This window comes from Megascapheus bottae, chromosome 23 (genome assembly GCF_031878675.1).
Source record: "Megascapheus bottae isolate mThoBot1 chromosome 23, mThoBot2.hap1, whole genome shotgun sequence".
Taxonomy (NCBI): Eukaryota; Metazoa; Chordata; class Mammalia; order Rodentia; family Geomyidae; genus Megascapheus; species Megascapheus bottae.
In genome coordinates this window covers 2,523,314-2,539,759 of record NC_143531.1, presented here as the reverse complement: position 1 = coordinate 2,539,759, position 16,446 = coordinate 2,523,314, and the positions used below count along the sequence as shown (strand labels likewise).

The 16,446-nt window shown below is 37.0% G+C and overlaps 1 protein-coding gene across 1 annotated transcript in view; it reads left to right on the top strand.

Moving 5' to 3' along the window:
- LOC150047204 (ATPase family gene 2 protein homolog A-like) overlaps window positions 1-16,446 on the top strand; it is a 106,341-nt gene that overhangs the window by 38,802 nt on the left and 51,093 nt on the right. The window contains exons 12-14 of the mRNA XM_090356615.1: window positions 206-259; window positions 3,471-3,550; window positions 11,666-11,792. Coding sequence (XP_090212741.1) covers window positions 206-259; window positions 3,471-3,550; window positions 11,666-11,792 — 261 coding nt within the window. The remainder of the gene's footprint in view (window positions 1-205; window positions 260-3,470; window positions 3,551-11,665; window positions 11,793-16,446) is intronic.

Here is a 16,446-nt window from a genome sequence, read left to right as displayed (position 1 = left end):
TATCATTAATACGTCATAAAAAGACAAGTAGATTGTGAGTATGGTATTAAAGCATGTTTTGTGCCTGCCTCCAGCCTTTTCTTTGTCTTAGCTAAAAACACCTTTTTGTTTACTTGATCCTCTTTTATGTTTATTTTCTTCATCAAAAGAAATATGCATAGTTATGTTTATGAAGGCACTCAAGAATTGCTTTCTTTTTGCACAGGGGCCGGAATTAATGAATAAATATGTTGGTGAGTCTGAAAGAGCAGTTCGAGAGGTAAGATAATCCTGCCTTGCCAGCACTGTGTATAGGAGGACCACACATCCCTGCAGGGCTTCTACACTGCTTAGGCTAACAGAGTTGGAGATACCCAATTCTACATTCTAGTGGCATATTTTTGTGCTGGCAAATACTACTTTATTCAAAATTTTTGACTAGCCATAATACTGTTTGCCTGTGATAACATCTGACATTTATTTTTATCCAATAAAGGTATTTTCTAGACACCACTAGCATTTCTCTATATAAAACAAAAATGTCAACATTTATAAAGGAGAGTAAGTGGTCTAAGAATGGCATTGAATACTTTAAAGTAGGTAGTTTTTAATTGAATAAGCTTTATACACAAACATTTTACTCTGTTGGCTGCTTATTTTTATTTATAAATCTAAAATATATAAATGTAGGTATGTATATATTTTGCATATTATAGTGGTTTAGGCAATGTGTCTTCCTTCTAACTCCTACATTTTAGAGCCAAGTCATTCATTCATTATCTTTTAAGTGGTTGTACAGAGCATTTTATAAATACAATGTATGTTGATCATTGTCATTCTTTTCAACATTCTTTCCCACCCTTCCCCTGCCCACCCTTTCCCTTAACTCTTCTTAATTTTGTAGGATTTACATTGGATTCTTGACTACATTTTTCTTCTCTTCTCATCTTTATTCATCTACTCTTTTTTCTTGATCCTCACCCCACCCCTTTTAAGAATCCATTTCCTGGTGTTTTCTTTGGCTGAACTTGGTTATTTTTGCCTTTCTAAGGAATTACACTATTTGAAATCTCCCTTGAATCTATCATATTTTAGTGAATACTTTTGTATATACTTGAGTACCACCCAATGTGTTTACATGAGTTTGTAAGCGAAATGTAACTTCCATATATAAGGGAAAACATGGAACTTTTGTCTGTCTGGGCCTGCCTTACTTATCATAATTTTTCCAAGTCTCCATTTCTATACAAATGCCATTCCTTCTCTTTTTTTGGCCAATCCTGGGGCTTGAACTCAGGGCCTGGGCATTGTCCCAGAGTTTGTTTTGCTTAAGGCTAGCACTCTACCACTTGAGCTACCATGCCACTTCTGGCTTTTTCTGTTTATATAGTACAGAGGAATCAAACCCTGGACTTCATGCATGAGAGGCATGCACTCTATCACTAAGCCACAATCCTATCCCAATATCATTCTTTTTAATGGATGAGTAAATTTCCATATATACTACATTTAAGGCCAGTTCCTGCTTGACGTGATCAATTTTCAGCTTTCAAATTGAGACTGAATCTAGAGGTTTCTGGATTTTGCTTTTCTTTTTCGAATGTGTTGTTCCTTTTTTTTTTTTTTTTTTACCAGTCCTGGGCTTGAGCTCAGGGCCTGAGCACTGTCCTTGGACTTTCTCAAGGCTAGAGCTCTACCACTTGAGCCTCAGCACCACTTCCGGCTTTTTTCTATGTATGTGGTGCTGAGGAATCGAACCCGGGTCTTCATGCATGCTAGGCAAGCACTTTAACCACTAGGCCAAACTCCCGGCCGTGTTGTTCCTTTTATGTTCATTTGGAGGAAGCTGTATTAACTGGTAGTGGTGTGCAAAGTCAAGGCACATGAAATTAGTATATGGAGGACAAGCCTTGAATTTCCTAAGGAGAGATTGAGCTACCTCACATAAGTTCCTGTATGCTCACAGAAACTAAGGACAAGAACATACATGTAATAATAGAATAGACAGCCCTCATTTGTGAATTGAGTACCAACCATTAGTAGATACTTGAATACTTGGTCATGAGGAAAATTTCAAGTTGGTTTTGTTTTGTTTTTCCCCCTTATAATGTAGCTGAAGGATAAGGATGGTGGTGCACTCTTACTTAGCTCAGGTATTGGAGAGGTTGGAGGCAGTGGCAACAGACTATTCTTGGTGAAGTCAGTGAGACCCTATCTCAGGAACAAAATACAAAGCCAAAGAGTTGGCTCAAGTGAAATAGATCTTGTTTACCATGCCAAAGATCTTGAGTTCAATCCCTAGTACTGAAAAATAGATGATGGTTATTTTCCAAAATACTAATCAATAATGGCAACATGAAAATGGCAGTGTTTACTTATATTAGTATCTTGATGACAGTTTTTGTCTTTTCCAGTGCGAGGACATGAGCTCACCCTTGCACTTTCACTTTGCTTAATTCACCCAACACTGGTGCTGTGCCACTTGAGCCATACATCCATATCTGGCTCTTTTTTTTTTTGTAGTATATTATCCCAGCGTACTGAGCAACACTTCCACTTCTGGCTTTTTTTGGGCGGGAGGAAGAGGCAGTATATTGTCTCAAAAGACTTTATCTCTCTGGATGGCTTTGAAACATGAGTCTTAGGTCTCAGCCTTCTGAGTAGCTAGGACTACAGACCTGAGCCACAAGTACCTGCCTGGCTTATTTTTAATTTTTGTAATCATACTGCCGATGTCTCCAAAAAGTGGGTTCCTGGATTATAAATAATATGTATTTGAATTGTTTCAAATGCTAGAAGCTTTCTTTCTAGCTTATTTCTGTATATCACTGTAATCATGTTTGTCAGTCCCTGATTTTGATAGTAGAGCCAGTCTGTGTTTCTGTGGCCATTTTTCTTGTTCTGGCATTATATCATCAATTATTTTACCAGATAACCAGAAAAGAAATGAATAAGGTGTTAATGTTGACTTTTAAGTATGAATATTTTCTCTACTAATGTTTGGGTTGGTTTTCTGGTTTTCTTTTTTTTTTGTATTTTTTTATTGTAATTAGTAAAAGGGTTACATGATATTTGCCAGATAGAAGGTGCATTAATTCACGTACATTGATACCCTTTCACATGTCTTGGTACCCATTTCCCTCCCCCTCCCCCGGGTTTTCTTTTATTCGACAGTTGTGGAAATTGCTGTTGAAAGAAATTACATTCCTGCTGGAGTTTACCTAGCATAAATTTATGAAGCTGAGATTTTAATGAGATGGTCTTATTGCTTATTCATTGCTTCATATGTGTCTGTGTGCAAAGCTGTTGGGAATCTTCTTCAAAGATGATGACAGAAATTACTGTCATATCTACTGTCAAAAGTTGGCTCTTTTTTATGTGAAACACATAAAGTAGTTGGCTTAAATGGAACAGGTTGATTTGTATAGAACAGAGTGATTCTAAACACAGAATTTGCAAACCTGTGCATAATGTGGTACTCTTTCTACCAGATCTTCCGGAAAGCAAGAGCAGTGGCCCCTTCCATTATTTTCTTTGATGAACTTGATGCTTTGGCGGTTGAAAGGGGCAGGTAAGAAATTAAAGCATATTAAATATTAACAATTGCCTTATAGACTTTTATCCATGATAGAAAGCTGGTAGCACTGCCTGCTAAAATTTGCATTATGTTACAAATATACAATTAAAAGTACAAATAGTGCAGGTCCCGGTGGCTTACACATGTGCTTCTAGCTTACTCAGGGGCTGAGATCTAGGGATTACTATTTGAAGCCATTTTGTACAAATTTCCAGTTTATTAGCAAGATGCTGAACTGGAGGTATTTCTCAAGTGATAGAGCACCAGTAATGAGTGTGGAGGGTGGGGGAGAAGCCAAGTGAGAGTAAAGGGCTCTGAGTTCAATTCGCAGTGTGCATTCAGATCTCTGTCTCTGTCTCCCTGTCTCTCAATCTCCCCCACCCACACACATACATACACACAAAATACAAACAACTGGATTAAGAATTATTACTTGATGTAATTGAACCCAGTTTTAAGAAAACATGTTACTATACAGTTTCTAGAATTGTCTGGAATAAACTCTATTTCTTAAAATTAGTACACCAGAACGGGAATTAGGATAATCCTAAAATCATTTTTTTTTTCGTTTTCCTGCCCGTCGTGGGGCTTAAACTCAGGGCTTGAGCACTGTCCTTTGACTTTTCTAAAGGCTACAGCTCTACCACTTGAGCCATAGCACCACCACTTCCAGCTTTTTTTTATGTATGTGGTACCAAGGAATTGAACCTGGGTCTTTGTGCATGCTAGGCAAGCACTAGGCCAAACTCCTGGCCCTTATAAAATCCTTTATCCAAAATGATTGTGACAATCAAACCTTCTTGACAGGATGATTACAAATCCAAGACAATAAAAACTATCATGTCATTTCAAATGGGTGTGTACCAACATATGTTTAGAGATCCTTAAAGTGAGTACTTTATATCTGAATTCATGTGGGGTTGGGTTATGTTGGATGATGTTAATCCATGACTTGTAGATATACATATTTATTGGTTATAATTTTTTCTGATAGTAATTATAGTGAAGTCCCTATATTAGATATAAAATGCATTGCTGTTGTCTTCATTCTTAGAAATGCCTCATCAGGTAAGAATATACTTGTACCTGTCCAGGGGTTTGAGGTTTGCTGAAATGGCATGACCTGCCCTATTACTGTAACATCATAGCCATATAATTTTTCAATGCTTTAATGTAACTCTTATTTAAGATGTACAACAGGAAACATATCAGAAGCAGAGAGTAAGAATAATCTTGGGCCGGGAGTTTGGCCTAGTGGTTAAAGTGCTTAAAAAAAAAAAAAAAAAAAAAAGAATAGTCTTAACAGTAAGATAGACATTTGCTAAGTATGAGCAACATGGAAAGTAGAATGGGTAGCAGAGTTCTCATAAAATTCTTCGGGAATAAAAGTAATGTTGGAAAAACAGACAAGGCACTTTGTAGACATATGTGATCATAATGAAAGGGGAATCTGCCTATGACCCCAGAACTTGGGAGTCTGAGATAGGAGAATCACTTGTGTTCAGGACTTTGGGGTCAGTGTGGGTAACTTACAATTTATTTATTTATTTATTTATTTATTTATTTATTTATTTATTTATTTATTTTTGCCAGTCCTGGGCTTGAGCTCAGGGCGTGAGCACTGTCCTTGGACTTTCTCAAGGCTAGAGCTTTACCACTTGAGCCTCAGCACCGCTTCCAGCTTTTTGCTGTGTATGTGGGGTACCAAGGAATCGAACCAGGGTCTTCATGCATACTAGGCAAGCACTCCACCACTAGGCCAAACTCCCGGCCCCCAAGTAACTTATAATTTATACCCTTACCAGAAATGGTGGGGGAAAATGAAGAAAACTGAAGACATAGTGGTAGTGGTAAAATGTCATAAGCTAAGTAAAATATCCTAAGAAACACCAAAGTACAATTACTACATGTATTTTTATATTTATATAAAATTATACATACATGCGAACAAATGAACTCCAAGATAAGGAAACAAGATATCTTCCTCCCCCAACCCCCCATGTTCTTTATATATGATGTATTTGCATGAGGGGAGAGTACAGAACTTGAGGGAAAAAAAGTGAAAAAGTACAGCCGTGGAGCTCACTGAATACTGATGAAAGTAAACTGTACAACTTGTGGGTAGAAACAGGAGGGAAGCACTAAGAAAGAATAAGGGCACAGAAGACACCTTATGAAAGGAATTGTACTTATCTGGTTTATGTATTTGTACTTCTTTTGTATATTATCTTTATAATAGTAATGTGAATTTTAAAAAATAAATGAGTTCTAGAATTATAGAATATATGTTGTATGTCAGGCTCATTAAAAAGCCTGTGTATATGGGAGTGAGAATATGGGAGTGAGAAATAAATCAAAGTCATCTTTTAAAGGAAACTTAGAATTATTTGCAGTTATCTTCACAAGTCCTGAACCTTCAAGAGACTAATATGTAAATGTGCAACACATACTTGTTGCAAAGATTGAATAAATAATGTTGAATAAAAGGAAGTCATAAGCTCTAAGATACATCCAAGATTTTACAAATTTACAATTTTTGTTGTTGGGGGAAAAATTTATCTCCTGTTTCTAGTAAGAGTATTTTCTATTGAAATGTTTTTGGCATTTTGTTATATGAGTAGAATGTTAAAAAAAGACAATTAAACTAATAGGAAATTGAAAAGCAATTCAGTCATCGCTCATTTAAAAGTTCATGGGCTGACTTACCTTCTATGAGATACAAATAGCACCACACATAGTCTGTGATAATAATTATGCAGCTGCTTCTGCACTTAACAGTTCAGTTAATTTCCTTTTAGAGAGATGAAGGAAAAAGTAAGAATGAAGCCAACTTTCATTGCAAATGAAGATTCCAGGATTCACATTCACAATTAAAAAGGAAAAAAAAAAAACCTGAGGTTTTAAAAATGATCAGGAAATAAGGCAGCTGCTTTTCCAGCATTTCAAAATTCCTGGTGTATTTGGTGAGTTCATGGCATTAAGCACCCATCTAGGGAAATTTTTTTAGGTATCATTACTCTTAATGACATTTTTTAAGCTGGGCCATAAAAATTTTTAATGTGAGTCTTAACAGTGTCATTTTTCTAAATCAACATCACAAAATTTTATAGTTCTGGAATGTGATTAGAAGTGATTCGTATAGAATTTTTTATTTTTTCAGAAAGAATAGAAAGAAGCTCCTATAATTTAAAGGAAGTGTAGGCTGGAAATGTGGGGCCCAGTGGTAGAATTCCAGCTAAGCAAGTAAGAATAGCAGGTATAGAAGCCTGAGTTCAAATTCCAGCATTACCAAAAGAAAGACAGACGACACTGATCTATAAATTAGAAGTGTCATACAAAGGGATGGTGGAACATCCAAAGGAAATATGTGAATGATTTCTTTGCAATTAGTTTCAGAAGATGTAATAATTATTGCATAGTAAGATTAGTTTTGTTTTGTTTTGGTAATGTTATTCCTTATTCCATTCCCATAACAAAATTATTTTTTCTTTTTTAAAATTAGCATACATTAGTTTTGTGTGTGTGTGTGTGTGTGCACATGCACGCGCTTGTGCGTGCGTGCATGTGTGTGATTCTGTTGTGACATTTCCACTCATATACTAAGTATATTGCAGCCAATTTCATCTCCTTTATCATTCTTATTTACCCCCCCAACCCCTCTTTCCTAAAAACAATTTCAGCAGGTATTATTGTTCTAGTTTCACACATGCAATCTACTTTGATTCTGTCTATCCTTGGTTATCCTCCTTTTCAAAAAGCCCAGCCCTGAGCCCCTGACCAGCTAGAAAACTTTTCCAGCAGAACTTGTTTCTCCACACTGACCTCTTTTGGGTCACAAAGAAGTTTCACTGGTATTTTCACCTGCAGTTGAATAATATTTCAAACGTGAATAACAGATGTTAGTACATTTTTTCTGTAACCAGCAGTTACTAGGTATTCTCACCTCTGGGAAGCCTATACTCCCTGCAGTACTTGTTCTTCTCTGCTGTATGGTGCAGAGAATCCTTGGAAAATATATAACGAAATGAACAAATGGGTGGCTAGCCAGATTTGGTCTGTCAGCCCTTCCTTTAACATATCACACTGTCCCTTTGGCCCTAGGCATTATGTATCTTTGGAATAGGAATAATTCAGAGTAGTGATATGACTTCTGAAAGGAAAGAATTATTTTATGAAATCTCACTTTAAAGCTGGTTGCTGATGACTCACATCTGTAATCCTAGCAACTCAGAAGGCTGAAATTTGAGGCTCACAGTTCAGAGCCAGCCAGGCAGGGAAGTTGTAAAACGTATTTCTGTTAGGTCCGACTGGAAGAAATGACTTCTTTCCTTGGCTCTCTCCCACTGCACCCTGGAAATCTCCGCCCAGCACCTGTAACCCTGGCAACTGACATGCCTGGGGGCAGTGGGAGGGCCCCACTGAGGCATTTCCCCTTCCTGTGAGATCACATCCGTTTCCGCTCTGTCTATATCCCTCCCCCTATATAATCACTCACTTCCAGTCCTCTTGCTCTCTCGACTCCATCTTGGGTGGCAGGAGTCTGCTCTTTCCTCACGCAATAAACCCTCTTCTCCTGAACTGCATGGAGTTTCCTTTCCAGCAGACCTTATAGTCTCCAGTTAGCCACCAACTATAGCTGTGGTTTAAATGATAGAGTGCCATCCTTGAACAAAATATCCTAGAGACGGTGCCTAGGCTCTGACTTCAAGCCCTAGAACTGGCTCCCCAAAGAGAAGAGATCAGGCTTTAATATTTTCTATCATTGAATGCTTTCTTTTTTCAATTGTTGTATTGCCGGTTTCAAGCAGATAATAAAGTTACTTCCTGTAGAAAACAGTAATTAATTGTCCTCTTTCTGGTTACAAGTGGCTGGAAGATATCAGTAGCATGTTTTTGAATATGAATAAGGTTCTACATAACATGAATCATAGAATTTTAAAACTGTAAGGACTTACATATATGACTTAAGTATATATTTAAATGAGCTTCATAATTGATAGATGGTAAGTATGAAATCTTTTTTTTTGCCAGTCCTGGGCCTTGAACTCAGGGCCTGAGCATGTCTCTCTCTGTGTCTGTCCCTGTCTCTCTCTCTGTCTGTCTGTCTCTCTCTCTCTCTCTCTTTCTTTCTCTCACTTCTCACTTTTTTCTACGTGTGTGGTACTGAGGAGTTGAACCCCGGTCTTCGTACATGCTAGACAAGCACTCTACCACTAGGCCAAACTCCCAGCCTAAGTATGAAATCTTTAAAGTAATGATAACATTATCTCAGTGGCCAGTACTGAACCAAGGGAAGAGGGAAAGATCTCTTTGAATATTGGATTCATATGAGTACGAGAATGGAGGATCAAAGGAACTAGAAGTTGTAACCAATGTGGTTATTAGCAGAGCTGGGCAGTCACTGTGTAAACAGATTTTCTTTTAGAATTGAACTACAACACCATCCTAAAGATGGGAAGTCCTCCCTGCTGTTACACTGGGGTATATTCACTATTGGATAAATGTCTATTAAAACTTGGTCTCTCTCTCTCTCTCTCTCTCTCTCTCTCTCTCTCTCTCTCTCTCTCTCTCTCTCTCTCTCTCTCTCTCTCTCTCTCTCTCTCTCCTCTCTCTCCTCTCTCTCCTCTCTCTCCTCTCTCTCCTCTCTCTCTTCTCTCTCTGCCATTCCTAGAGCTTGAGCTTAGTGCCTGGGCAGTGTCCTTGGACAGTTTTTACTCAAAGGCTAGCGTTCTGCCACTTGAGTCACAGTACAACTTCTGGTTTTTCTGTGTATATGGTACCAAGGAATCTAATCCAGGGCTTTGTGCATGCTAGGCAAAGCCCTCTACTGCTAGGCTATGCTCCTGGCACCTGTCTTTCTTTTTGAGATATGCTTCTCCAGGTCCTTCAGGGCCTAGGTGCTGACCTTTTTTACTCAAAGCTAGTGCTCAACCAATTGCCACACTTCACTTGCAGCTTTTTTGCTGGTTAATTGGAGATAAGAGTCTCAAAGTCTATCCTGCCCGGGCTGTCTGAGTCCTCAAATCTCAGCCTCTTGAGTAACTAGAGTTACAGGTATGAGTCACTGAAGTTTGGTTTTTAATCCAGCTTTCCCCTCTATACCTTTTAGTTTGGAGAGTTGAGATTATTACCATTCCATGCTAATATTGAAAGATATGTTGTATTTTTCTCTGCTTGCTTTTTTCTGTTCCTCCTTTGCTAATCTCATGTAGTAGAGTTTATTTTTTTCTCTATTTTCTTGTTTTCATTTGTTGTCTTCTGTGTGTTAGACACATTAAGTATTTCTTTCAGCATTGCTCATCAATTTCTTTAGGCTTTGTTGTACAAGATTTTTATTTCTTTTCTTTTCTTTTCTTTTTTTTTTTTTTTTTTTTGCCAGTCCTGGGTTTGAGCTCAGGGCCTGAGCACTGTCCTTGGACTTTCTCAAGGCTAGAGCTCTACCACTAGGCCTCAGCACCACTTCCGGCTTTTTTCTATATATGTGGTACCGAGGAATCGAACCCTGGTCTTCATGCATGCTAGGCAAGCACTTTAACCACTAGGCCAAACTCCTGGCCCCCTTTTTTTTTCCTTTTTAATTATAAAGGATAACATTGGATTTTAGATGTAAACAATGTAAAATTTTACCTTTATTTTTCCTTCTACCATAGCAAAATTAAGGGAGAAATGAAGTGTATGTAGGTAAAAGAAAGTGCCTTAAAGATAATAGTTTAAAAGCAATAACTCATTGTAAAAAAGAGAATCCATAATGATAAAAGGTGACACATCCTTGACTCCTGTTCCATTTACATGTCTTGTCATTGATCCTCTTACTTTCTGTGTAGATCCCCAATTTTCACCAGTTGTTCCTATACAAAGTTTCTGTAGTTGGAAGTGTGAAGTGTATAGCTCTTTTTCTGTTGCCTTTTTTTCGGTAGTAGGATTTTTCCCAGGCCCTTTTATGCTTAAATGTTAATTTCTTCCAATATTTTCTATTTAATATTCCATTGTCTGAATGAACCCCAGTTAAGGCATTCACCTTTCAGATGGCATGTTGTTTCCTTCCAAGGTTTAGCAGTTACATATACAGGTACTGGAAACATTTGTCTTTAGTTCTTTCTGTTCAATACTAAGTAATCCAGCATTTGACTCACTCCTGTCCCCTCACCCCAATCTGGGCTGAATTTGAATTCAGCCTTAAGCTTGATAAGCACTCAGTTGTTGTTCCTCTCCTGCAGCCTCCTTTGCACTGGTTATTCCGTCTTGCTTTTTATACCTGGGTATGTACCTGGTGATGGGGGTCGGTCCAAGTCTGCACCATTAAGCCCATCTTCTGTGGAGATGAGCCTCAGGAAGTTTTTTTCTTTTTCCCAGTCTTCCTCATCTTAGCCTCCTACATGTTGGATGACAGCTATGTGCTACCATGTCCCAGTAGCTGAATCTTTATGCTGTGTGTACCTTTTGTTTTTAAAAAGTTCTGCCAAACTGTCTTCCAAAGTTATTGTATACTCATACCTGCTGAGAATGGACAGTTTCATATCAATTTACTTGCCACCCCAAATGTTCATTTGGGTTGGAATGTGTGTTGATGAACTAACCATCTGAAATACTTGAAATCTTACATCTTGCTTCTCATCGCTGATAGTCATTTATCATTTTGGTATTGGAGAGAAAAATCAACATATTTAATAGGGAAAATAAATCATATGAATATTATTTTGGTTTGGTAATGCAATAATGTAGTGATTTCTCACATATGTACTTTATTGTTTAATTTGTACATTATTCTCACAGAATAAAAAACCTTTTTAAAATAGTAGATGCTACCAGGTGCTGGTGTCTAATGCTTGTCATGAGGCTGAGATTAAAGTATCACAGTTCAAAGCCAACCTGAGCAGGCAAAGTCCTAGAGACTTCAGTTCTATCTCCAGTTTTAACCATCAATAACGAGAAGTAGAAGGTACAGCTCAAGTGGTAGAGAACCCTGAGGGGAAAAAGCTAAGAGACAGCAAGCACCAGGCCCTGAGTCAAACCTCAGTACTGGTGTAAAATAAAATAAAAATAAATATAGTAGATGCAGTACTAGAGGATGAGTAAACAAATGTTTAAAACAATATTTCTAAACCTCAGTTCTTCAGATGCTGGAAATGTGGCTGACCGTGTTTTGGCACAGCTCTTAACAGAAATGGATGGAATTGAACAGTTGAAGGATGTGACCATTTTGGCAGCTACTAACCGCCCAGATAGGATTGATAAGGTAAGAAAGAAGCTGTGCATGTGGTTTGTTCTTACCTGGGTGGTGGGGTTGCTCTTAATGTTTGCATGTATCAAGTCACCTTGTTTTTTTTCAAGTCACCTTTTAATGACTAGTTTTCTAATTATTAGACAGTGTTGGAAAATGTAAAATGAGTCACTGTGTACTAGCTGTATCCCACAGTTTTTATTACTTACAGATAGTAGGAGAAAACAGAAATGTAGGATAATACTATGTAAGTTCTGCTCATATTTTGTAAGACATTAATACCTGTGTTTTAAAACTCCTAATTCCTCACAAAGTTTTCCATTGTTACATACTGTAGACACTTCTTGACTAAATACTTTGTGTCAAGAAGCTTTAGAAAAAGAAAAAAAGCCCATATACATTATCTATGTATTGGTTTATAGTACATGAATATTTGGTTATTTATATATAAATGCACATATTTTGATTACTTCTTAAAGATTAGAAATCCAACTGTATTTAGCCAGCTATTCTTTTTTGAACTGTATACACTCTGTTGGACACTTGACACATGGTATATCAAAACTCCATTTCCTTTAAAGTTTAAGCAAAATAATATATAGTAAAATTAAATAGTCCATTTTCTCTCCATATTGTGTTACTTTGAAAAATGTATTATAGATCATTATTTGTGTATTAGTTGTGCTGTGAAAAGAAGAACATGATGTTCAAAGTTTGCCTTCTAAAAACAAATCAGCATTTAAGACAACTTCTGTGGTAGTTTATCTTGTCTCAATGTGATTGGATTTAGATAGGCCTAGGAGTTTGGCAAAAACCCACCTGGGCTTTTCTGGAGGCAGAAGGATCTGCAGGGATTTCACTTAATGACTGGCACAGTCCATTAACTGATTTAACAATATTGGGAAATGGCTAGAAAAAAGTTAAATACTTTGCAACACATGAAGTTTAAATTTTATTTCCCACAAAGAAGCTGTATTGGAAAACATTCACATTAATATGTTGTTGAAATAAATGTTTTGCAACTTCGATTATGTAGTTATTGTTCAGTTATGAGAATAACTAAAGGATGGTTATAGGTTAGCTCAGTGGATGGTATAGGACAGTTTGTTGTAGACAGAGGTGGAATAAATGATTGTGCAGTTACTTTCCTTATTTATTGATTTACTTTCCTTTGGATATATGGCCAAAAGTGGTATAGTGAGGTAAAATAGGTCTGTTTTGAGGGTTTGGAAACACTGCTATACTGAGTTCATAGAATCAGTTGTACTAATTTACATCCCCACCAACAGAGTAAAAGAACAGTTCCACCCCGCAGTGTCCACCCTATATATCTTTTTTATTGGTTTTTCTGGTGATTGCTATTTTGGTTGGGGTAAGATGGAATCCTAGTGTAGTTTTGATTTGCAATTTCATTTATGGCTAATGTTGTTGAACATTTTTCTTCACTAATCTAACTATTTTCCATTCAGTTCATTTACCCATTTATTATTTGGATTGTTTGTTCTTTGCTCTTACATTTTTGGGGTTTTCATATATTTTGGATATTAAACTTTTTGTATGTTGAATTGCTGGTGAGATTTTTCTTCCATATTGTCGATTTTCTGTCGATTCTGGGAGTTGTGTCTCTTTCCTGTGTGTGGGTGTGGGTGTGGGTGGGTGGGTGGTACCAGTACTGGAGCTTGAACTTAAGTCCAGGGCTCATATTTAAGCCTTTTCTATGCAAAGCTGATGCTCTACTTCTTGAGTTAAATTTATTTTCTGGCTAAATGCAGATACAAGCCCAGTGGACCTTTCTACTCAGACTGCCTTCGAATCATGATCAGATCTCAGCCTCCTAAATAGCTATGATACTAGGATCATGCACTCGAGCCCCAGTGCATGCGAGGCAAATAAATACTCTTAACCACTAGGCCAAACTCCTGGTCAAAAATTTTGTATCATTTGACTAACTCTTCTCCCCTTCACCTCTAGCCCTTGGTAATCCTAAATTACTCCCTACTTTCACGTGTTCATTTTTTTAAGGTTTCATGCATGAGACCATGTGATATTTATTTGTGTCTGGTTTATCTCTCTTAGCATAATGTACTCCACAGCTTCATGTATGTTGTCACAGTTGACAGGATTTCAATCTGTTTCTGAAACTGAGCATTTAGAGCAAGTCTATGCTTTTTGTCATTATACCAGTTCTGCAATACATACAGACATGAAGACATATTTTTGACTCAATGATCTCCCTTCTTTTGACTGTATACACAAGTCATGGTCTAACTCTGTAATTTTTTGAAGAAATTTCCCATTGTTTCCACAGTGGCTCTACTAATCCACAGTCCACTCAGTAGCTCACAAGCATTCCCCTCTCTGCATCCCTGCTAACACTTACCTTTTGGCTTTTGATAGATAGATGCTCTTCGAGATGTGAGATGGTATTCCATTAGAGCTTTATTTTGCATTTCCCTGAGCTTAGTCCATTTGTATTTTGATTTTTTTTCTTCTTCTTCTTGCTTGAGCTCAGGGCCTGAGCACTGTCCTTGGACTTTTCTCAAGGCTAGAGCTCTACCACTTGAGCCTCAGCACCACTTCCGGCTTTTTCTATGTATGTGGTACCGAGGAGTTGAACCCGGGTCTTCATGCATGCTAGGCAAGCACTTTAACCACTAGGCCAAACTCCCGGCCTTGTATTTTGATTTTTGAGTATGTCTGTTCAGGTCCTTCATCCATTTTTTTCCCTGTTGTCAGTCAGTACCACGTTTTGAGCAAAGGGTCTCAGTGCATGCTAGACAGGTGCTTTACCAATTGAGCCATTCCTCTATCCCCACTTATCCTTTCCCTTTTTTCATTTTTTTTTTTTACTGCTTTTGAGTCATTTGAATTTCTTAAGATATTTTGATGCATCATAGTTCTTGTCAGATATAAAGTATGCTTGTTTAGTTTGTCTTTTCATTCTGCTGAGTGTTTTCTTTGCTATATAGAACTTTTTAACTTTATTTATCTTCATTTGTTTATTTTTCTCTTTCATTGTCTGATCATTGCCTAGACCAGTGTTACAGGGTTTTCCTGTAATTTTTTTTGTACTTGGCTTACAGCTTTAGGATACACATTAAATTCTTTAGTCCTTGGGGAAAAGTGGGTACTTGGTCTTAAACGTGGCCTTAAAGTTTCCCTTGACTTTTACCCTTCAGGTTGATGCTCTGTTATTTGACCTATAGCTCCCCTTCCAGCTTTTTGATGGTTAATTAGAAATAAGAGTCTTGCACACTGTTCCTCCCAGGCTGGCTTCAAACTGCAGTGCTCATGTCTCAGCCTCCTGAGTGACTAGGGTTACAGATGTAAGCCATTAGCACTTGCTTTTCTTTAGTCCATTTTAAGGTGAATGCGCTACAAAATTATAAAAATTGTTTAGATAAATCTCTTGCATGCATTTTTCTGAAGATAACACGGTATGTCTTGAATTTTATAAGATAATGTAATGTTGAATCTAATTAAAGCCAATTATAGAAGAAAGGCTGTAGTAAATTCTTTGAAGTACATTCTTGGAAGTTCTTTTGATAGTGTAGTAAACTACATTCTTAAAAGGTTAAGTTTTTCCAGTTGAGTGATTTTCAAATCTATAAATCTGTGAATTTTTGTATAATGATATAAATGCTGTCATTCTCTGAAGATCAAAGCTCCATTGCTTTTTACTGTTTTGTAGCAAATAGAATGCCATTTTTAGTATAATTTGTCCTTGGGATTTTTCAGCTGTGTGTTTAACTTTTGAGGAGTTAAGATTTATGTTCCTTTGGATATATGCCCCAAGGTGGTATAGTGGGGTCATAAAATAGGTCTATTTTGAGGTTTTGAGGTTTTGTGTTAGGATGTATTTGTTGCATTGTTGGTGATGTTAACATGAGATTAGAAAAATATTTCACTTTGTATTAAAGAATAATGACATCATAAAATACATGCCATTGATACACAAGGTCTAAATGAATTTTTTTAAGATTAGAGATGGTTTAGGGCACTTCATTCTAGATTTATCTTTCTGATACTTTGACACATTTTAGGATACATGTCATTATTTCTCCATCCTTTGCTTACTCATAATCTAAGCTGATAGAGAATGGTTCCCTCATTATTAGACCAGCCCTTCTTTGCCTCAGGCTATTAGTACGTTCTTTTAAGATCCTGCAGCTGTTTATCTTCTTGTTCTACACCTCAGCTTGGTTATATTCTAACATTTGTAACAGTTTTATCCCTCTGGGGTGTGATTTTTCTCGTGTCCCTCCTCTTCCCTTCTATTCCTTTCCCCATTCTAGATAAGCATTTCACCACTACGCTGTATTCATGTCTTTTCATTATTGTGAGAACTTTTTCATACCTTTTTTTCTGCACACAATCTCACTAACTCTTTTCCAGGCTTAACATATTGGATTATTTAACTTTCTATTTTCAGCATTTTCATTTTTTCTGAACTCTTGTTCATTTTGCCCCTTTAATATAAAGTTGTAAACATCAGAAGTGAGTGCTGTGATAGCTTTTTAGTCTAATGAATACAGAGCTTAATACTATACTTCTGCTAATGCATTCCAAGAGGTCAGTTTTATTTTCTGAACTGCCATGGAACATTATTAACAACAAAACAAAACCAAAGTTAAAAGACAGAACGCTTATTCAGCTCTGCTAAGTAATA